Source organism: Drosophila arizonae, chromosome 2 (assembly GCF_054131065.1).
Source record: "Drosophila arizonae isolate 15081-1271.41 chromosome 2, UAZ_ARI_1.0, whole genome shotgun sequence".
NCBI lineage: Eukaryota > Metazoa > Arthropoda > Insecta > Diptera > Drosophilidae > Drosophila > Drosophila arizonae.
Window position 1 is genome coordinate 19,002,900 of NC_142922.1, and position 22,831 is coordinate 19,025,730.

At 39.3% G+C, this 22,831-nt stretch overlaps 2 protein-coding genes, 1 long non-coding RNA gene and 1 other non-coding gene across 5 annotated transcripts; 3 read left to right on the plus strand and 1 right to left on the minus strand.

The window, feature by feature from the left end:
* The first annotated feature begins 1,958 nt into the window (after nucleotides 1-1,958).
* Nucleotides 1,959-3,462, plus strand: LOC149270505 (uncharacterized). 2 transcript variants are annotated; one of them, XM_089461868.1, is made up of 2 exons: nucleotides 1,959-2,407; nucleotides 2,460-3,462. In XM_089461868.1, the coding sequence occupies exons 1-2, from the start codon at nucleotides 2,356-2,358 to the stop codon at nucleotides 3,344-3,346; spliced, it is 939 nt and encodes a 312-aa protein (XP_089317994.1). In that variant the 5' UTR covers nucleotides 1,959-2,355; the 3' UTR covers nucleotides 3,347-3,462. The 2 variants fall into 2 exon arrangements, with proteins under 2 accessions (XP_089317994.1, XP_089317995.1); XM_089461869.1 differs by having other exon boundaries at nucleotides 1,971-3,462.
* A 3,441-nt stretch (nucleotides 3,463-6,903) lies between these two features.
* On the minus strand, nucleotides 6,904-7,002 carry TRNAL-UAA (transfer RNA leucine (anticodon UAA)). The gene is given in 2 exon segments: nucleotides 6,904-6,948; nucleotides 6,965-7,002. It is a non-coding gene; the product is annotated as a tRNA-Leu (tRNA).
* A 2,539-nt stretch (nucleotides 7,003-9,541) lies between these two features.
* On the plus strand, nucleotides 9,542-12,110 carry LOC149270507 (uncharacterized). The gene is made up of 3 exons (XR_016271580.1): nucleotides 9,542-10,647; nucleotides 11,466-11,612; nucleotides 11,669-12,110. It is a non-coding gene; the product is annotated as an uncharacterized LOC149270507 (long non-coding RNA).
* A 7,905-nt stretch (nucleotides 12,111-20,015) lies between these two features.
* On the plus strand, nucleotides 20,016-20,790 carry LOC149270508 (uncharacterized). The gene is made up of 2 exons (XM_089468414.1): nucleotides 20,016-20,204; nucleotides 20,255-20,790. Exons 1-2 carry the CDS (start codon nucleotides 20,159-20,161, stop codon nucleotides 20,647-20,649), a joined length of 441 nt encoding a protein of 146 aa, XP_089324540.1. The 5' UTR covers nucleotides 20,016-20,158; the 3' UTR covers nucleotides 20,650-20,790.
* The last annotated feature ends 2,041 nt before the right edge of the window (nucleotides 20,791-22,831 follow it).

The following is a 22,831-nucleotide window of genomic DNA, read 5'->3' on the forward strand; positions in this document are numbered from 1 at the left end:
CCTAGACAGAAATCGAAATAAATTGTAATTAAAAATGTAAAAACAAAATAATTTAAAAAATATCTATTTCAAATATATATAACTTTTATTTGAATATTATTTTTGAAGCATAAGAAGCGGTATATGAATATATTGGGTCTACTTTTTAGAGCGTGTTCCGGGTTCGTGTATGCTTATTGCAATTTTCGGATGCATTCACCAAAAATGTTCGTGCACATCGATTTCATGTAGAATTTTTTGCGGTTTTTGCCACACCCATTTCACATACACACACACTCATACACCTACGCCCACTCGGAGTGTCATTTGGGACACTTCTGCACATGTACTTGGCCACGCAAAAAGGCGCATGCAAGTGACACGGACTGGGACAGGGACAGGGACAGGGGCGAGGACGAAGGCGAGGACGAGGACGAGTACGAACAGAAGGACGCGTCGAGCGTCGTCTGTAAATGTGCAAAGGCCACATGGCAGCAGCCAGAGATGCAAGCAAATGAGTTTTTGGCACTACGGCCAGGGGGCGGGGCAGGGCGGCGAGTCCTGCCAGCTGCGGTTGTCAAGTGTCCATTTGCAGTAGCTCAACTTCAGTTAAATATTTTAGAGCCTGCAACGATTCCCTGTTAATTGGTGGTGAAAACTGGCAAAGCCTAAAATCCCAATCAAGTTGAGTAACCTTCGAAAATGCTCTCCAAGGTAGGCGCATCGCACCAACCAAAATCCCAGCCTCTTTTACGACTACTAAAAACACGAAGTGCTGTCGTTCAATCATATGCCTAAGCCTTCTTTTCGTACGGCGGTTACCCTTTTTGGATTAACAGATCAACGCACAAATGGAGGCTCAAATCATCGTCTGGGGACTTGGCGAGCTAACAAACAGCTCGACCGACCCTTTCGATAAGGCTGATAGCTTATCGAGACCAAAGGGCGCACACAGCACACAACAGTTGCAGATAGGCAAAGCCGCTGCGGCTTTGATGACCCAATTAATTTTACAGCCCAAAAAGAAATGGCCAACTATCTCAGGCGAACGCATTTGGGCACAGTAAACACGCTCAAACTTAAGTGTTGTAAAGCGTGAAATAACCTGAGATGAGCTGCACACACACAGCCAATAATGAGATTAGAATATAAAATGTTATGAACGTAGGCTAGAGCTTGAAAATGCAAAAGCAAATATTCTTCATCTATCCATAAAAAAAATATAAAAAAATAAAAAAATAAATGGTTATAGATAATAATCAATTTTTCAAATGGAAAATTTAAAAATTTCCTTAGATAAGTTTTAAAATATTTTCTATATATATTTGAGTTAGCAGAAGCTAATTTTAATTTCATGCTAACTCTAATGTGGAATAAGTAAGTAGAACAAAAAAAATAAAAAAATATAAATATAAATAAAATGTTACTTTTTTTTTTTTATTAATAACAACTTAAATATCTATATAACATAGTATTTTAATTTATCATAAAGTATACTTATATATTATAATATATAAACCATAATATATAAAGTAATATAGTTTCTCTTATGTTATAAATAAAATATATTAAAGTTAAATAAAGTGCTGACTACTATATTAGAGTTAACTAAATTATTAAAAGAATAGTTTTTTATATATTTGTATTGAACCAATTTCCATATTATAAAAATAAAATTACATTTAAGTAGAAAAGGACAATGTGACCTGTACTCTTAAATTAAATTAAAAAAAAAAAAAATGTTAAACATGCAGTAAATTGATTAAAAATAAAGTGCCCCATATTAATAGATAAAATTTATATTTTATATTAAATAAATATTTATTTTTTTAAATAATACAAAGAAATATTCAATATTACAATATTGTTATGCGTTCTTATTTATTTTTTCACATAAATATTTGGTTTATAAAATGTTTATTTGTATAAATACTTGTGCATAATATTTATAAAATAAAATTTTGATATATAAAATTTTCCTATTTATACAAAGATATTTATAGCAAACCAAAATATAAATATATTTGTCATGTCACTTTTAACCCCAATAGGTGGATGCCTCTAACTGTTTTCCTCTCTTGCATATCTGGGAGTGCAGGCTGTCTGGCACGTAGTTTCCATGCACACATACGTACACATACAGCTTTTTTTCCAGCCTGTCAGTTGACTTCAAGTTGCAAGGGAAAGCCCAAGTGTCTTCGCTGCTCTTAGGAAACATTGCGTTAAATTGCGTGGAAAAGTTATGCACTGTGGGTGATTTCCCATTTCCCGCTGCAACGTTTGTGGCGTTTTTTGCCGTCGCCTACTTTGACGGTGTGTAACATTTTTATTTTTCCATTCTGAAAGTTGACTTGGCAAACTACTTGAAATGTGAAAATGCTCGAGCGGCAGCTGGGAAGGAAAACTTGCAGTAACTTTGAAGGCTCACGTAATTATGCGCATTACACAGCTGACCCGGGCACTCAACCTGTTCCTGCTAGTGCGCCTAGTCCAGTTTCTCGTAAGCCCGGCGGCCGCAGCTGCCACGCCTCTGCAGCAACGGCGTCCCCAATTGCTGCACAGCCACACCCACGCACATCAGAAGCGGCTCACCAACAGCATGGACCAAATGGATGAGACGTGCGATACGCCTGGAGGACGCAACCCTGATCCAGGCCACGGTTCAGGCACCGACATGCAGAGCGCGAAAACAGGTGCTAAGTGCGACATTGGGGTAGGACGCACAAATGCCAAGCTATCGGCTACGAACATCGCACAGAAAGCCGCCTGCGAAGCGGAGCAGGCCTACGGCACCCAGCAGTCGGCGGCGGCGGAGGTGGCGCACATGGTCAAGCAGCAGCTGGCAGATCGGGCCGATGCCGCTGCCAAGGCGGCGGAAGCTGCGCTCTCCGGCAAGCAGCAGGTGGTGGAACAGCTTGAAGCAGAAATAGTCGAGGCGGAGTCTGTGCTGCGCCAGGAGTTGGAGTGCATTGCCAGTGCCCAGACCAATCTCAATTCTGCCAAGATGTCGGCGAGCAAGGCAGAGGAGGTTATGACGGCCATGCAGCACGGACTGAAGATTGCTGAGGAGAATCTCAGTCACGCCAAGGCAACTGCGGCGGGTGCTCAGCAGGACTATGACGAAAAGACGCAACTGGCGGGCGTGGCCCGCAAACGCATCGACATGCTCAAGAAACAGCATCTCGAGTACTGCAACGAGCTGCAGAAGATCAAAAAGTCGGCCTACAAAGCGTTCGGTGCCGCGGCCGAGGCACGCAAAAAGGCCAGAGAGCGACGCACGGCACGAAGCAGTCGTCGCAGGAAGCGGCAACATCATCAGCAGGAGCAGCAGCAGCAGCAGGAGCAACATGACCAACTGCAGCAGTAATTGGAAATTGTGGGCAGCAATTACAGTTGAACTATATATATATACATATTTCTATTTTCTAATTCTACAATTAAAATTCTCTTATTAAATTTATAAATAAAATTGTTAAATGTTCAGTGATTTATCATTATCCTGCTGCAGCCTCAACCCTAGGTAAAATAAAATGGTATATGTAAATTATGGCTGCTAGACTGGATACTACTTGGCTCTGCTCTATACTATAAAGTGAACCATTTCTCCGACATTAGATTCCCTATGATTCCATTCACATTGCCACAGACTCTACTCTGAAGTTCTTCATCTAAACTAAGGCAGTAAACAATCTTCTTAATCAATCAATTGAATATTTTATTTATACACATATACATTTACATTATATATTCTCTTTTATTATATTACGCCCATATGGCTCGCAATCAGGTTTCGTTTATGTGCCGTCCATGGTCACATTATTGTTAAGCATGTATTGAGATGTCTGGCGGCGTTCCAGCCCACAACATGGTAATTTAATGCGAAATGCGACTCTTCTATAAGCCAAAATGTTGCTTTGGGCGTACGGAAATCCTTTGAGAGTTTTTAGCGCCAAACAATGTGGGCGAAGCCCGAAGGATGCTGGGAAGGTGGTGCCACAAAGGACGCACAAAAGGACAATAAAACAATTTGACCAAAGCCATTTCGTTATAAGTTTTGACAGACTTTTTGTCAGCTTAGGGCCCCTTGTTTGCGGGTAATGGGATTGCGACAGGGCGTGGCACCCAAAAGTTTCCTTTTCTGTGCACGTTTTCAATATTTTGTAGTTTTTCAATGGGTACTGCGGGAGAGCTGGCTGGAGAGTAGAGGATTTGTTGCCCGAGTATTTGTTATTTATAATGAGGCAAAATAAATCAAAAATACGTATGTACCATTAGCAAAAAAAAAAAAATACATTTGGAAAAAAATTCTGAACAAATACATTTTTGGAGTGTCATTAATTGGGACATCAAGTGCAAAATCCTGAATAAGTTGTTTGGGGACTTCCAAAAAAGTTGCGGACAAGCACTTAAAGGCCAAGCATTTCCGTTGGCTCGTGGGTCGCTTAAGCCGCTGATCTGTTAATCTCCCAAGCAGAACGATGGACATGCCAACAGGGGGAAAAAAAGGGTTTTGCTTTTGCGGATTTTGGCCAGTTGATTGAGCGGCAAGAGTTTTGTTTTTCGGTTCGTTTTGGCTGCCATTTCGGTGGCTTAATGCTTGGCATATTAAGCCGCATGTGGCCTAAATCACTGACTGTTTTTCGACCGAAGAATGTGTCTTTATATACATGGATATGTGAGAGTATATATATATACATAGGTATGTATATATACTCACACTTAATGCCAAAACAAGCGCCAAATGTTGATCGCTCAATTGCGAACAGCGACTGAAGCAGCAAAAACTACTAAAAGTCAGACGAAAAGACACTCCCTCCCTCTCACTCTCTTTCTCTCTCTATCTCTAGCTCCCTTCCTCCATCTCGCATTGTGTATTGCGAACTATTGGCGATGCTGCGTTGGGGTTGACTGCCTTTCTATTCAGACAACATAAACCGCAACGCCCCATTGTCAACGCCCCTAACTCAACGACAATGAGAATGTCGAATCTCAACCATTTGACCAAAATGTATTCATTTCAGTCATGGCAGGCAGCCACTTCTCTGTGTGTGTGTGTGTGTGTATGTGTATGCGGGCGTGTGCGTGGGTGTGTGTTTCGTATCCAATTTGCGTATTTTCAGAAACAAATCAAAACAAATGAAATCAATTCGATGAAGCAAATCTAATTTCATGCGTATTTCCTCGCTTTTTGCTGGACAATAAAAATTTTGGGCCTTCACCCCGCACTCAACTCTCTCTCTCTCTCCCTTTCTCTTTCGCTTTCTCTCTCCATAAAAATGAAACCCGAAACCGTAACTGAGAATCTATTATTATTGTTGTTGCTGTTGTTGTTTGAGTCAACAAATTGCGGCAAAAAGCAAAATACATACTTATTTACGAGTTGCTAGCTGAAATTCAAACAAACTGGCGCCAATTGTTTGAGCCATGTGGGCGTGACAGTCAGCCCACAAAAATTTAGCAAAAGAATCACATTTTGTTGCTAGCACGCAAATAACATAACTCATCTGTCTGTGTGTGGATGCTCAGATTGGGGCAAAGTCTTGCTGAGTTGTGCCTGTTTGTGTCTATTAAATAAGAATCCGATTCAGATACAGATACAGATACAGATACAAATACAGATACAGATACAGATACAGATACAGATACAGATACAGATACAGATACAGATACAGATACAGATACAGATACAGATACAGATACAGATACAGATACAGATACAGATACAGATACAGATACAGATACAGATACAGATACAGATACAGATACAGATACAGATACAGATACAGATACAGATACAGATACAGATACAGATACAGATACAGATACAGATACAGATACAGATACAGATACAGATACAGATACAGATACAGATACAGATACAGATACAGATACAGATACAGATACAGATACAGATACAGATACAGATACAGATACAGAACAGATACAGATACAGATACAGATACAGATACAGATACAGATACAGATACAGATACAGATACAGATACAGATACAGATACAGATACAGATACAGATACAGATACAGATACAGATACAGATACAGATACAGATACAGATACATAACTTTAAACAAAATGTACCTAGCTGAATGGTTTAGTCACCCACTTATCGATATTAAGTATACGCAGCGAATCCATAAATGGATAAAGTCCCCCTGGGGCCTCTGTCATTAACATTTCAGGCTGCGGCATACACGCCCCCGCTTGGCCACATTGTTGTTGATGCTTGCGCATTAATTTCGTATCATTAAACATTTGCCACTATGATATTTACAAAATACAATTCCCCGGGCCGCTGCAGCACATTTCGCTAAAGGGCAGTCATTTAATTGGCAATACGCGCTGAGGCAGCACACGGTCACGCTGGGGCGGGGCAGGGCAAATCAGGTGTTGTGTTGTAAGCCTGCCTCTGCTCGGCTCGTCAAATTGAAATTTATGCACAACAGCAACTGGGAAATGTCCAAATTCCGTTTGTTTAGCTTAATGGCGGTTATTACACAGCTAGATTAATTATAGCACTTGCTCCTCTTGGTATTGTGGTTGATATTGTTAATGATAGTAGTGCTGTGTGCCCATTGAGTGCTATTAGCCTGATTAAATGTGGAGACGGAGCTGGAGATGCGTCTCTAATTCGGCTAAATTGAATTAAAAGCAATGCCAAGAACTTACAGATTCCTTGCGTGGGTTTCCTTGTTTGATTAAATGTAAAACAGAAAAGATATTTCTAAAAAAAAAAACATGTGAATAGGTAAACAATTAATAAATCATGAAATTTTTGAGTTGTTAGATAATATATTATTAAAATTTACATACTTCATTATAGCGTTAATAAAGAATGTGTATATAAATTAATTTATTATTTTTAATTTTTTATGAAAAGAAAAAAAAAACAAATAAAAAATCAGTTTGTCAGAAGTGGGATTCGAACCCACGCCCTCAGAGAGGACCAGAATGCTTATAAAGCTATACTTAAGTCTGGCACCTTAGACCGCTCGGTCATTCTGACAAGTTGGGAGTGGAGTAAGAAAACAACTTGAAAATTTTATTGTAGCTTCGATTTGTATGTAAACTATTTCCTCTGCTCAAATCAGTTCAAGCCCCAATTGCTTAGCACACCATTATGCGAATCAGGCCGTGTTCATCACTTTGTCGGTTGACAGTTGTGTTTGCGTCTGGGGCCAAGCTGAGGCGCTGTCAAAGTTGCAACACGATATTCCAGACAATTGTTTAATTATGCAGCACAAACATCGAACAACTGTTCGCTGAGAATTCCCATTGTAATAGAGAGTATGATGAGGGAAGGGAAAGAAAGGGAGAGAGAGAGAGAGAGAGAGAAAAGTTAACTTGAAGTGAACTTTTCATGGTGCATGTCCCAAGGCACTGACTCTGGCTCGGGCGTAGTCAAAGTAACAAAGAGAAAAGGTAAATAACACTTGGGCCAGTCGCCAGACGCATGCCTCATGCCTCATTCCGTACGCCGCATGCCTCATGCTTCATGCCACCGACTGCAGACGCTTGGCAAAGTTTTCCGCCTCAGGTTTATTTCAGCAGCTGCCGCAGGTGCTGCAACAACCGAGACTTTAAGCCAAGATGTAAACGCTAAGCGGGCGCAGTTCATGCAACAAGAGCAACAATGCCAACAACAGTTGCCGCAGCACCAAATGGTGTCAGTCAGCTGCAGTTGCACCAGCTCCATCAGGCGGAGAGCTGGAATTATCTGCCAAGTATTTTGCCAAAGTGCTTGCAAATATTTTACAGAGTAATATGAAAAAGAAAGACTTGATTTACTTATACCCTGCATTAACTTAAGATCCTTTACTTTTATTCTGCCAGCTGTAGGTGGCAGCAGCCTGACATTGAAGCACCAGCTTGAGACACGCTGAGAGCCACAAGAGGAAGTCTAAAATCTCTTCAAGCCTTTGTCTATGCAATAATTAATTAAGTGGAAAACTATTGAAATATATTTACATTGCATCACGTATGCATATATAACTGTAAATATTTTATTTATGCAATTTCTGGTTCAGGCTTCAATTTATTTAAGTGCACATATCACGCTCTCTTTTGGCCTTCATTTGCATGCAATTTGAAAGCAACACTTAGTTGCTGCTTCATAAATTATGCTCTTTGTCAACCGACTGACACTTGCACACGACTCATCTCTCATGCTCTCTCTCTCTCTCTCTCTCTCTCTCTCTGTCTCTCTTGTGCCAATCCAAGTATAATCAGCCAGCTGTCAACAATTTTGGATACCCTGAATCCATTGAAAATGCGAAATCAGGCAATACTGGTTTTCTTTAAATGTACGTAACAGACAAATGAAGCCGTGGAATATTGTTGATCGAGGCGACAAGCTGAGTCGTCTTAGGGCGGTCTGTTTGTTTGTGTGAACGCGTCGATCTCAACTTCATATTTCATACAATTTCGATTTTAGTTATATTTTGTCCACCCACTGTCCCTCAAGTTTGCAAAAAAAAAAAAAAAAAAAAATAAATAAATAAATAAATAAAAATAAATAGTAATAATAATAAATAAATAAATAAATAAATAAATAAATGTTATTAAAGACTCGTGTCTTAACAAATATTTATTATCAATGTGATTATCACATTCTGCAAGCTTACTAATGTCCAACTGCAAGAAAATTTCTTCAACAACTATGCTGGTGTGTGTGTGTGTGTGTGCATTCTACTGATTGGAATATCAATTCTGCGAAGGGCTTAGGGGATCTCATCGTCGAGCAGTCGCGACTAGAGCTTTCTTATTTGTTTGTCTTTTATGTTGTTGCTCTCACCCGCTCCTCAGTTTCTATCAAAATCTCATTAGCTACATGCATTATGTGGCATTCGCTGCGTGTTTATGTGTCTCTGCTTATGTGTGTGTGTGTCTGTGTCTGTGAGCGACACTGTATGTCGCTTCGCATTTAGCTGTGTATTTGTGCAACCGAAAGGCGCAGCCAAACAGCTGTCTCACACAACAAATTTTTGTAATTAGCTCACCTGGCTTGTAATTTTTGCACACATAAAAACAAACACACACACACACACACATGCATACATGCACGCAAATATACACCCAATTTCGCGTTTAATTACAGCCTCTACTGTAACCTGGTGCGCCTGTTCTGTTGCCCATGAAATTGAATTTTACGTGCTGTTGTACAAACTTTTTGGGTAATTATTGTTGTGTTCGTACTTTTGGCTCTTGTTGTTTGGTTTTCATCGAAAATAATTACGCGTCAACATCAACTAAGGATATTCGATATAATTGTTAGCTGAAAATATTTTAAGAAGCGTATTTCAATATATTCAATAATATTTAATAAACCAGTAAACCAAAGTAAGTAAGCCTGAATAAAATTATAGAGATTCGATAATGAGCTGCAAAATTTTAATAATATATTACCACATGTGTAACAAGCAAAGTAACAAATATAATTCATAATTTGCAAATTATTATATTAAAATATAGCATACTTTTCGGGGCAAATAAAACAAATGCTTCGTGCACCACACAGCAGATATAAATTTTAGATTTTAGTTTAGATAATCACTTCAATTACTAAAAACAAATATATATACATTACAGCACTTTAGCGGATCAATAGAACGCGCTGTCCATTAGCTGTAACTCATTTTTGTTGGCTGATTTCATTATTTGATTTGAAGGCTTTAGCCCTGAATAAGCTATTAGCTGCAACGAAATTTACATGCAAATGCCTGTTAAGTGTCCAAAGGTCGTTAATGCTGCTCCTGCTCCTGCTCCTGCTGCTGCCACTCGGCTATTTGCAGGACACACAACACGTGCTGCGGCGGCTCCCATGCTACGTGTGTATCTGTAACGGTATTTTTATTATGCGCAACGAAATTAAAAATTAAAATTTGCTGTTGGCCTGTGGGAAATGCTGATGCTGATGTTGATACTGATGCTGATGCTGCTGCTGCTGCTCCTGCTGATCCGCTCTGTGAGCCTGACGCTTAACTACAGCAAACAGGAACAACAAGGGCAGGCGGAGGAACAATGGCTGGCTAAGAGGCTGTGGTATACCCTTGAGCTCGGCGCAATTTGCGAGCCGCAAAATGCCTAAGGTAATCACTTGCCACAAATTGTTGTAGCTGCTGTGTTTGCTGGCTCCCCATCTAAATTCAAGTTCAACTCGAGTTCCTTCTTTAACTTTCTCGTATTATTATTGTGCATTATACGGGAAATTGACAAAGAAACTTTTTGGCTGGAAAATAGCAAAGAAAACAAATGGGAAAAGGGCAGCGCTCTGTGGAAATTCACCAGCGCGAATGCCACTTGAGAATTTAATAAAAATACAACAAAAATCCAAAGAGAGAGAAAGTGAGCAAGACAGGAAATAAAAAGCAGGCATAGTCAGAGGAAATGAGGGAGCTGGAGACAGCAGAACGAATGGCAACTGGAATTGTTGTGCACAAGTGCCGGTTAAATATTTTAGGCAAATGCCAGGGCCTCCGCACTCACGCCCACACCCACTTTTCATCAGCCCCGCCCCACCGCAGGAGCGAGCGACTTGGCAGGGCAAAAATAAATCAGCTGGGGCGTAGGCACTTGAGTTGATTTATGGAGCAAGGGAAATGGCAACGGCAACGGCAATGGCAACGGCAACGGCAGCGACTACGTTAGGCAGGTAAGGACATTTCCAGTGACAGTATTTCCGTATTGCATAATACAAAACCAAAATGCTCGAGCCACTCCAGAGAGTCGGCTTGGGGCGACAGCAATTGACAGCAGCCAGCCAGCTAGGCAGCCAGCCAGGCAACAGGCAGGAGGCAACCAGGCAACAGAATCCAGAGCGAAGGTTTTAAATTGTTTTGAAGTTTGAAGCTTGCAAAGCAAAGCCTGAAAAATGTAACCGCTCCCTCTTCCCTCTCCCTCTCCTCTTTCACTGTCTATCCGACAGTTGCAGTTCATCAGTCAGCTTGTCAGCTAGCCCGCGCAGCACTTTGTCAATTGAAGCTCGTGTAACTCAAATTGCGACTAAATCTGCAAAAATGATAAGATACATATATTCTTACCAAGGCTGGTTTGCCTCCTCTTTTTGCCATCTCTCTCAGCTGATACTTTTGCCCTTAACCGCTGTCCGCATTTTAATTACAGAAGCCATTCAAAAGCTAAATTAATTCGCAGCAGAGCGCCTTAGGTGGCTCAGCTTAGCTCACAGGGAGCCATCGTCACGTGGCTGATGACTGAAACTGCACAAGAAAACATCTATTTAAATGAAATGCATAGAATAGGTAATACTCTACAATATATACATATACAATTATATATGTATGTGCGAAAATTAAAAATAAGCAATACATAGAAGATATCAATAGTAATACAATATTTGTAATATTTCCAATCTTGAGGTATCATAACTTATTTATTAATTTATTATTATTATTATTTTATTATTATTTATTTATAACTTTAATGTTTAATTTTTGACTTCACAACTTTTAGGATCAACATTTTAGTCCATGTGCTCGAAAGCTCAGTTAGGGTATCGAAAATATTTATGGCTGCAATTAAAGTTGAATGTTTGTTCGGGACGGCAAGCAGCAGTCAACACATTTTCGGTAGCAGACAAAACAAATATAATTAAAACAGGTGAGATAATGGCTAGGATCATAAAAAGTCTATTAAATTGATAAAAATTAGAGCAGCTGTTTGCCAGAGCTGACAGCTCCAGTCCCAGTGATTGGCAGGGCGCCAAAGGAGTTGAGCAGCAACAGAAGAAGAAGAACAATCACAAAAAAGAACGAAAAAATTTCATTTGGCTAATGTGTTGCATGTCACATCAACGTCGTGCGTAGTGTAACAAGCGCATGTGAAAATCGCAAACAAGCTGCAGCTGCAGCTGTCCAGGATGCAAGGACTCGAGGACACAACAACAACCAGCATTAAGGATGAGCTGCAAGAGCTGTCTGTATGTGGCTGTGGCTGTTGCTGTGGCTGTCTCCTAGCTGCAGCTCCTGTTGGGCTGTTGTCACTGCAACATGCGTCCTCTCCATCTGCAGCCTCCCTCAGTGTTGCCAGCCATGCATCTTCGTCATTTCACAACACTTGTCAGCTTGCCTGTGCAATGCAAAATGGCTGCCCAGCCCACAGCCCACAGCCCCGGGACCCAGTTCCCAGCTCCCAGCTCCCAGCTCGCAGCTCAGCTCCAAAAGCCCCTTAATGCTTGCTGTGTTTGTTGCTTCTATTGTGAATGAATGCAGGATTTGCACTCTACGAATAGCAGGCTAATGATATAGTTGCTATTTATATCATTTCAATGTAGTAATGATATTTATATATAAATATTAATTGAAGGTACTGGGAGTTTAACTAATATTTTTAATATTTATTAATATTGAAAGAAAATGGAGCGAATAAATCTGTAATATAAATATCAGGAACCGTAACGATTATAATTTTATAGAATAAAAAATTAAAAAATAATTATTCTATAATTTTAAGAAATGTATTTGTAATTATTATAAATAATTTATATGATAAAAATAAAAAACAATTATTACAGATAAATTTTTATATAAAAATCAAATTATAACTCTTTTTCCAATTTTTATAATAAAAATGAAAAATAAGAGTTATGGCTTAACTATTATAAAAATTGAAAATAAGACTTATGATTTGATTTTTATATAAAAATTGATCTGTAATAATTATTTTTGATTTATATCATATAAATTATTTATAATAATCAAAAATAGTTTACTTTTACAAAAAATAGCAACTAAAAATGTATCTTTTTTTTTTTTTTTTTTTTTTTTTTTTGAATATGCCGTAAAAAAATAACTTATGTGTAATTTCCTCTCTCTTCTTGGAGCTTCTTTTGAGCCTCAATTTTTTAAAATTCATAACTCTTTTTTGAGGTCCCTGATAAATTTATTTCATTTAAAACTCATGCACAGACATTTAAAGCACATAGTAAAACACAGCAATTTTCAATTAACTATTTTGCAACTCTTACAATTTTCTGAATCTGAATCTGCTTCCGCTGCAGCGCTTCTTTCCTGCTAGCAAATATGAAATCGAATCTAAAAGTTTCAGCTTTCACACGCACTTGAATCAATTAAAAGTTTATATATATCTATTATAGATAGGATATTACAACTAAAACAATTTGTTATACATGCTCGCTGGACAGGTGTATGTGTTTGTGTGTTTGCGTGTGTTTGTCTTGGAGTATGAACTGAAATTGAACCTAAATTTTTGTGCTAGTTTGCAGGTGGTAACGAAATCCAGCCAATTGAAAGCAAAGCAAAAAAAAAACAAGTAAGAAAACTCTAGTCGAGAGTGCTCGACTAGATACTACCCTGAACCCAACAAATAAAAATGCTCATTTAGTATGGCTGAAATTTCAATTTCGATGTATTTAAAAATATAAATAAAATACCAAACTCATTTAATAAAATATAAAAATATTTTGAAATAATTAAAAAAAAATTAACATCAGTTGCATCGACCGGGATTCGAACCGCGACTCCTCGGTCAAGCGTCATGCTGCTAACACACTAGGCCACCTCACTCCTGCTAGTGGCGCTGGCAAAACTCAAATAGATTTACTGCTGCAGCGCCATCTACCAAAACTAAATGAAACTAACTGCTGATGTGATTCTAAGAATCTGCTAGAATAACCAAACTATTAAAAACGCACATAAAGTATAGTTAAAATTTCAATTTCGGTGTATTTAAAAATATAAATTAAATAGAAAACGTATTTATGAAAATATAAAAATATTTTGAAACAATTAAAAAAAAAAAACATCAGTGTTACACCGATCGGGATTCGAACCGCGACTTCTTGATCGAGCGTCATGCACCTAACACACTAGGCCACCCCACTCCTGCTGGTGGCGCTGGCAAAACTCAAATAGATTCACTGCTGCAGCGCCATCTACCAAAACTAAACGAAACTAACAGCTGATGTGATTCAACGAATGTTTTTGTTGTAGCTGCTGCACGTGCGTTTGTTAATTGGCCAAATATTTGATTATTTTTTATTAATTTTTGACTGAACGGAATTTAATGAAACTTTCAGCATATGATCTACATATTATATTGAATATTTGAGAAATTTGAAAAAAGAAAAATCATTCACAATTAGCTATAGAGGCACCTGATTTGAACTTGAATGTTTTTACTCGATAAAAACATAACGGGATGATTTATCGAATTTTAAAAGCAAACTCGACGTCCGCGCTGTATATACGGTCATTTTAAAAAAAAATTCAAGTCTCTAGCTCTTATATCTTCGGAAATCGACGCGTTCAAACATACGGACAGACGGACAGACGGACAGACGGACAGACGGACAGACAGACAGACGGACAGGGCTAAATCGACTCAGCTCGTCGCCCTGATCAAGAATATATATACTTTGTGGGGTCTGCCACGCCTCCTTCTGCCTGTTACATACATTTCAACAAAACCATTATACCCTGATTTCCCATTTTCAATGGGTTCAGGGTATAAAAAAAAAAAAAAAGAGGACAGGAAAAACTGACCACATCGACCAGCATCGCTAGCACCAGCAGCACCACCGCCAACACCACCACAGCAAGTGCAGCAACAACAACCGAGCCTCTTGAAGCACGTGCACATATTTCTGGCAGCAGCCTGTGTGATGCCCCCTGGCCAGAGGTTCAATTGGAGCTGCTCGTTCGCTGGCTTTTCGCCTGGCTGGCGAATTCATGGGCACTTAAATGCTATAAAATAGACCGGGCGCTCGGTTCTGAAATCCAAAAGTTGTGCCAAAACTTTGCCCTAGCTCTCGCTGTTTCTCTTGTCTCTTACACACACACACACATACACACAGGCTAGCACCTTGTGCGTTTTTATGGTTCATCATTTTTTTGGGTCGGTAATAAAAAGCATCAAAGTTAAAAGTTGCACCTTTTCCTTCACTCTTTTCCTCCATTTTTTTTTCTGTATAGCGAGCGGTAAATCAGTTTTTATTATGCATAAATTAAAAATGTTCAATTAAAAGGGTTTGCAGTGGGCCCCTTTAGGGCTTAAGGCAATTTTTTCAGGCTCAATATTGGCTGTTCTATGAGCAACATAAAGTTTTTAATTAACTATAGCGAATGTGCCAAACTGGAGAGTAAATACAATATTACAAAAATATTTGCAAAACAAATAAAATTTGATCAAAGAAAAATGTTCCCAATACATGGCGTATGCATAATAATTTGAAAATCGCACTTACGCTGAATTTGCTTAGCTCTATATGTTTAAAAATGCAATTTTCAATAAACATGTGGTATTAATTAAGCGCACGTGGCGTATGCGCAATATTTGAAATGCAACTGCAAATATTATGCACACAAGTGCATAGCAATTTAAAATGCATTTGCAGCACATAATTGTATTATTATTGTTAATAGTTAATGTGTTGATAATGAATTAAGGCTAAAAGCTGTCGATGTGTTTGGTTTTCGCTATACGAGCGGCTGGATGGAATCGAGAGAATCTTCATCAGCTTATCTGTGTGAAAAAGAAATGAATATAAAAAAAACAAATTCCTTAATTCTAGCATAAATAATGCAAATATTTGTAGTTACTTTACAATAACTAATTATTACTTAATACAGCTTCAACTAAAAAAACAGGATATCTTTTGTTCGAATACTCTTGTGTCACTTGTGTTACTTACGTATTTATTTGTTTTATTTATTTTTTTTTAATTGCCCATAAACAACAATTGAGTGCAACAATTGAAATACGCATGCAAAATATTTATTATTAATTTGTGGCTGTCAACCAGCTGCAGAAAATTATTGGAAAAATTCCAGTTTTATTTATTCATTTATTTATTTTATTTATATATATATATATATATATATATATATATATATTTTTTTTTTTTTTTTTTTTTTTTTTGCATATATTTCTTTTATTTTGTTTCATATTTAATTGTGTTATTTTTCTCTTTCTGTTCTGTTTATTAAATGGCAAAATGTGTGAAGCATAAATATTGATGTTGTTTATTTATTAACAAGCGCGTTTACTGCTATGTCGAACAGGATACGCGCTTTATTAATTCGCAATGTCATAAAAGCCAACAAATGCACAAAGTTCTCATGAATTGTTAACAGCTTGTCGCAAATGAGCGAGCAAAAACTACAACAAATACACATACATTTGAATGAAAGAACTCGGCTGGCAAATTGCAGTTAATATTGCAGAAGAATTCATTCAAATTGCCGCTCGATAACTATGCAAATTGGTAAATAATTGCGGGCTCTGAGGATACACAAATAGTTGAAATGAAATGTTTGTTTTAAATGCTATTCATTTAGAGGCTCACATAAGTGCTTAAGCATTATGCTAAAAGAACTTTGTTTTATTGTTTAAAATGTTTGAATGGGAATGCTTTAGAAAAATACTTAAACAAACTCTTGAAAATCTAGCATATCTCAAAATAATTTCATTTGAATGGTAAAAGTGTTAATGAACTCAAACATAATTGAAAAGTCTCACACAGACCACGCCTTGAATAGCTTACAAAAATGACATATCAGAAATTAAGTTTTAACTGAGTTTTGATTGCTGGCAATCAATGAGCTCGGGTAATGCCAGAAGTGTGTTTCGGACAGCTCTTAGTTCTTCTTCTTCTTATGCTATCCTAAAGTGCAATGCCAAAACTCAAGTAGCTTCAAATAGTTGTGACATTTTTATGACAGCAAAAATCGAAAAACTGAAAGCTGAAAAGCAAAGCGCGTCAGTAAAACGCATTTCCCAAGGCGATAAAAATCAATTTTCCCATCCAGACATGCAAACAGCAGCAATGACAGCACCGGCTGACTGGGAGAATCTGAAAGGGAGAATGATTGAGAGTAGGGAGTGGGAAGGGGTATGAAAAATTAAGAGACACATGCCAAGGCGCACGCAAAGTGCAGCGAGGCACAAGCGACGACAGAGACACTACTACTGGAGGAGAAGAAAAGAATGCCAGAGAGAGCGAGAGGGGGAATCAAACATGAGGAGCTGCAACACGGGAGATGGAATGCAATGCAAATAGCTTTAAATGCATTTGACGATGCCGTGATTTGATTTCAATATCTCCGCGTCTCGTCTCGCCTCCCTCGGCGTCGTGTTGACTTTCAATTTCTGTGTGCGCGCACTTTTCTGATTATAATTCCAGTGTCGACAAAGTTTTCGCCATTGTTGCTGTTGTTGTTGTTGTTGTTGTTGTTGTTGTTGATGCCAGTGAACATTTGTCGCTGCATTTTTGTATTTTGGCTTCACTCCTTTTATAGCTGTTTGTTGAATTTCAATTTGAAGCCGGTTAGAATTGAGGTATTGCTGCTGGGAGACTTTGCCATGCAATTGCGCGTGTGTCCTTGAGAGCTAACTGCAAAGCCTTCGGCGTGATTGCTGTCTGCGGAAGGCGTTTAGCTGATTGCAACGCCGACCAATGAGGCGTATGCGTAATGCAGACTTACATAGAAATCAATGCATTTTATCTATAAGTAAATAAATCAGTGAATTCACAATGTGATAGGTGGCAGTGAGAGGAAGAGAGGGAAATATAGAGGAGAAGAAAAATCTGCAATCGATCATTGTTTGCTTGTGAAAGCAGGCAGTGAGAGGAAGAGTAAGAGAGAGAGAGGGGGAAAAAGCAAAATCTGTAAACGTTTATTGTTTGTTTTAAGTCCCATAGACAGAAGTCTGAACAAGGATATGCATTCATGATGTGCCGCTTATCAGATTGCGGCCAGCTACGAGTGTTATTTGAAACAACATCTCAATGTGTATTTGTTAGCCCAAGAATGTGGCACAGCAAACGTCGGCTGACAGCTCGAAATGGCTAGAAGGAAAGGAAAGGTAAAACCACCTAGTTAATTTTCACCAGTGCAGGCAATAAAGCAGCTCAGGCAGCGTCACGTGCGCATTTAAGTTGCAAGTTACAATGACAACTTGCTACACACACACACAGAGACAGACGCACACACAGTTAGTTAGCGCATGTCAGCGTAAATTGAACACACAACGAAACCTGACGCCGCATACAAACTAAGCCGAGTCGTACAACTGACAGAGAGAGAGAGAAAGAGCGAGAGAGAGATGGTGAGCTCCCCTCACCCTTACTCCTGTGGCTGCAATCTCCCTTCCGTTCACGTCTAGCTCATTTTGTGGTATATTTCTGAGCGCGAGTGCAATAAAAAGATGCACCTGGACGAATACAGAGGAAGTCGCTGCCAGTTTTTCTTTTCTCTCTTTTTTTTTTTTTTTTTTTTTTTTAGCACACGCAGCATAACTGGCTTTGAAGCGGGCAGAGACTGCGCTGCATAATCAGAAGCGCGACTGCGGCAAAGGCGACAACGACAACGACAACAGCAACAGCAGCAATAGGAACTGTGACAACAAGCACAGCAACAACAGAAACAACAACTACAACAACACTGACAACATTTATCATATGAAACGCACGTGCCAAGCGTTTGCCAGCGTTGTTTCCGTGCCGGCACGAGCTGCCTGCTCGATAAGTCAGCCCAACGACGAGCTATATATATGTATATAGAGCGAGGGTAGGCTAAAAACTTTGAAATTATACTCTACTACTATATATGTATGTATGTCTATCTATACAGTCTACTCTCTATGAAAACTATGTGAAACACAGCTTTACAAGCTAACAAAAGTCTCTCAACTCTCTATCTCTCTCTATCTCTCTCTCTCTCTCTCTCCTCGTGTACTCATAGGCATCCCAGTATTATATTTGCTGAAGCTGTTGCATTTGCTGCTGCTGCATAATTAGATCGGGTAACGTTGGTGTGTGACAAGAGTTGTGTTTGGCTTGGGTCATGAGTAGCGCTTGGATGGAGGCATAATTCAAATATGCTTAAGCGCGTCTTAAGCAGCTTTGGCAGAGTGCGTAGTCTAATTTAGTTTTGCTGGCTATTGACTGATTGAGCAAATAGTCCCAGACACACACACACACATATATATATGATTGGTGGCAAGAACACACGGTGGCAAGTAAACGTTGCATAAACTTTGACGCAGACACAAATTGCATTCTGCTGTCAGGAAAGTTTCTGCACCTTGCAACCAAATGCCAGCCAAGTGCTACATTGTGATTGTTGCTGTTGTTGCTTGAGCTGCTTAAGTGCCATGCATTGAGTTGTTTTCCCAGCACCCAACAACCCTTTTTACCCAGCCAGCCCAGCCCAGCCCAGCTCTTTGGTGCACTTGAGAAAATCGATGCCTTGGGCGCATTGTTTTTGCAGCCGCACTTCAACTTGAAAATGTTTTGATAAACTAGCTGGCTATGCAGAGCAGCAAATGCTGCAAAATAGCAAACTGAAAGCACGAAAAAAGATAAGCGAGCTGAAAATCAACTAAGAGTAAACACAGGACGAACTTTAAGCCAAATGCCTGCAACGGAGAGCGAACAGTTGTCAAAATGCTTGAGAAACAAAATCATGCCACCAATAAGAAAAGACAGCTCGAGAAAATAGAGAAACGACAAGAAATGAGTATGCAACGAATAGTGAGGAAAACTGAATACACTTGCTTATAAAGCATATACTGAATAATTCATTAAAAATAAATTATTTTAGACTTTTCATGTTTCAGATTGCATCAAATCAAATTGCACTCAATAGATTTATAAAAGTGATGGAAAATACATCTGCCATTTTCCTATACGTATACGTGATTATAAAAACTTTTAGTAGAGAGTTGTTTTCCGACCCACTTTAAATCTCAAATTCCTTAAAAGAAGCCCAAAGCCTAAGTGCTCAAATATACCCAAAATATAGCAGCGAAAAATCAACAAAGAAACTGAATTGGAAAAACTTCTGCCACTTGAACAACAACGACAACAACAAGAACAACAGCAACAACAGCAGTTTCTACTTCAAGTAGCAGCAACAAGCAAGCGCAATAAAATTGGTAAAACAATTGTCAATGCGTCAATTTAAATGGATTCAGTTTCGAAAGAGACAACAAACGCGAGTCAACAAATACGAAAACAGGCGAAGAGAAAGCCTTGAGAAACTTGCCAAGGAAAAGTGCTCAAGTTTGTTCTATGGAAAAGGAACAGAGTCAGTCAGTCGTCGAGCTAATCAAGCAGCAACAACTCGAAAAGTGAGTCTCATATTTGGAAAGGGAGAAAACTGTGTACGGAAATTTGACTCACGATGAAGCTGTTTTCGCTGAGCCTTTGGCTGCTGAGCCACGGTTTGGGTAAGTGGTGCGCGGGTGGTGCAGAAATCAGCTTAATTTGTTGTCCACAGTGATGCAAATATATGGGTATTGCCTCAGGCAGTCGCTGCCCTCGGAGAATGCTGCCACACGCCACATGTGGCGAGCCACGGACTGGCCGGCGGACACAGGCAGCTGTGCTGGGCCAACAGCTCTGCTGCGGTCAGCCACTGACAGCCATGTGGCAGCCGCTGCAGGCCGTGCCACGCCCAATGCCACAGCCACAGGCACAGCAGCAGCAGCATCAGCTCAAGCTGTGAGCCTGGCCAATTATGTCTACCAATGCGCCGGCAAGCGTGCACCAAATCTGCCTGATTTGACATCAACTCGCAGCCTTCTACGTCCATTTCAGCTGGAGCGGCAACAGTTGACGTTGCCGGCGTTTGAAATGAACCTCAACCTGGACAATCTCTGGCCTGGCAATTAGCAGAAAGCGCACTCGACACAAGCGGAAAACTCTCCAGTTATTATATTTTGTATTGCATTTATTTTGTTATGAACTAAAAAGCCGTTGTACGTTAAGTATTAAATACAGCCAATATTTAGCCGTAAAGAGGCAAAACAAAAATAGTTTTGCTCATGACTATTTATATATTTCTGTATATGAAACGCATTGGAATTATGATTTAAATTTTTGTTTGTTTATTTATTCATTTAATTTTCCTATATGTACGATATGGTATGGCTAGATAATACATTCCAATGTTTCAATATAATTTGAACAAACCCCAAGTAAACTAGACCATGAGTAAATGCTTTTGCGTCCTGAGGCAACTTTCCGATGAAGTTTGATATAAAGTTAAGAGAACAAACCCATCTAAACTAACCACAATATAGACGACCCACAAAAGACTTGAGGCGAATGTAAAAGTGAGACAGATAGAGAGAGAGAGAAATAGAGAAAGATAGAAAGGGAGAGAGAAGGAGAGAAAGGGAGTACGGCAGGATATATTCAAGGTATGTTCAGTTAATTTGTATACTTAGTTTAACAAGGCTTTCAAAAGGTTCCTCGAAGCAACAAATCAATCAAATTCGCCTATTCTATATATGTAGTACAAGACAAATTGTCGACGCACAGGCAGTTGCAATTCCCGAAATAGTAAAATCTCCCAATTCGAATTATGCTACAGAAACAACTTTATTCTTAGCAAAGCCGAACGCATGAGCATCTCTTAGGAGAGCCGCATATTAGCGCACTCTCTTTACAGCTACAGCTGCTTATCAGCTGCTTGGCTTAAGTGTGTTCATACATTAAATAAGAATTTATATATATGCATTTCATGAGTAATTTCAATCCAACTGTCATCAACGTACTGATGTTTGCATGCTTAAAGTTTAATTTAAATACATAATTCATGAAAACAGTCTAGCTCTTTGCAACCTCTCTGACTTGCCCATGAATTCGTCACACTAATTATTATAGACACGAACTGACGGCTGCTTTCAGATCTGTTTTTAACGACGATTAGACCCATTTCATTAAGTAGCTAAAATGGAATACAAATAGGCATACGATAGAGCGTAGCATTGCATTCAAGAGACTGTCATCTATCAGCTTCTATTTTTCCACAGCTAATTAGCTATTTTTCTCCTAATTTGGGAGTAACCAAAGCTAGCAGACAGTGAAATGATTAGCTATCAGGCGGTGCTCTTGTCACTCTATACTTTTGTCGCATTCGCCAGGCGCAGAGTTTGCCATTGGCCCATTGGAGATTGAGCTGGCTGTGTGCCCTACGCAACACACGGCGACGGGCTGTCATTAAATGGCGTGCATTAGGCTAAGTTAGTACGAATTGCAAAATTCCATGGCTGTTGGCTGCATGGCGATCTGGCATACCTGTGCAGGTGCAGCTAGCTGAATCATAGCCGGCAATTGGAAAATAGTGGCGCAGCTGTAATTTCAATGAGTGGCAGAAGCAACGGCAGCCACGCCTACGTCCCATTTCCTCCCCTCAGCAATTTCGTTAATTTTCCAACTGCTTTGCGCGCATTTTCTGCACGCCTAAAGTTTTAATTAAGCCAAATCCAAAGTGCTTTTAGAGCGTGTGTATTCACACACACACAAGCACATACACCCATGAACACAAATACACGCACACATATACATATGCACTGAAAGCAGAAATGTATGGCATTCATAGGAATAAGCTCCCAAGTTGCCTTTTTATTCATACAAAATACCAAGATAATTCCAAAAAAAATAAAATATATGTGTTACAATATGGCGCTGTCACCTCTCTCTCTCTCTCTCTCTCTCTCTGTCTCTTACACACTCTCTCGTTATCTGTCCTGCTCTTTTGGACTTTGTTAAGCAGTTGAAAAGCCCAAATGTGTTTGGTCTCTCGTTGCGGTATTATTTTGTAGCCACTCGCCCGCCTCACATAATTTCAAAATGAGCAACTGCCAGTTGCTCCTAACGGTAATGGCAATGCGCCTTGCTGCGGCTTGGCGTGTGTATTTCAAATGCCTGCGGCCCGGCAGTCGGGCTGATGGACGAACAGACAGACCGACAGACGGACGGACAGGGTGGCGCATCTCTTATGTTTTATTAGCCACGTCTAATTGAAATATGCACGCGTATGTGTGTGTGAGAGAGAGAGAGATAGACA

Bases quoted from the DNA above. Each gene is read 5' to 3' on its own strand.
- LOC149270505 (XM_089461868.1), top strand. From the start codon at position 2,356: ATGCTCGAGCGGCAGCTGGGAAGGAAAACTTGCAGTAACTTTGAAGGC. The intron at 2,408-2,459 runs GTAATTATGCGC...TGTTCCTGCTAG, and splicing joins CAGTAACTTTGAAGGCTCAC to TGCGCCTAGTCCAGTTTCTC.
- LOC149270508 (XM_089468414.1), top strand. From the start codon at position 20,159: ATGAAGCTGTTTTCGCTGAGCCTTTGGCTGCTGAGCCACGGTTTGG. The intron at 20,205-20,254 runs GTAAGTGGTGCG...TGTTGTCCACAG, and splicing joins GCTGCTGAGCCACGGTTTGG to TGATGCAAATATATGGGTAT.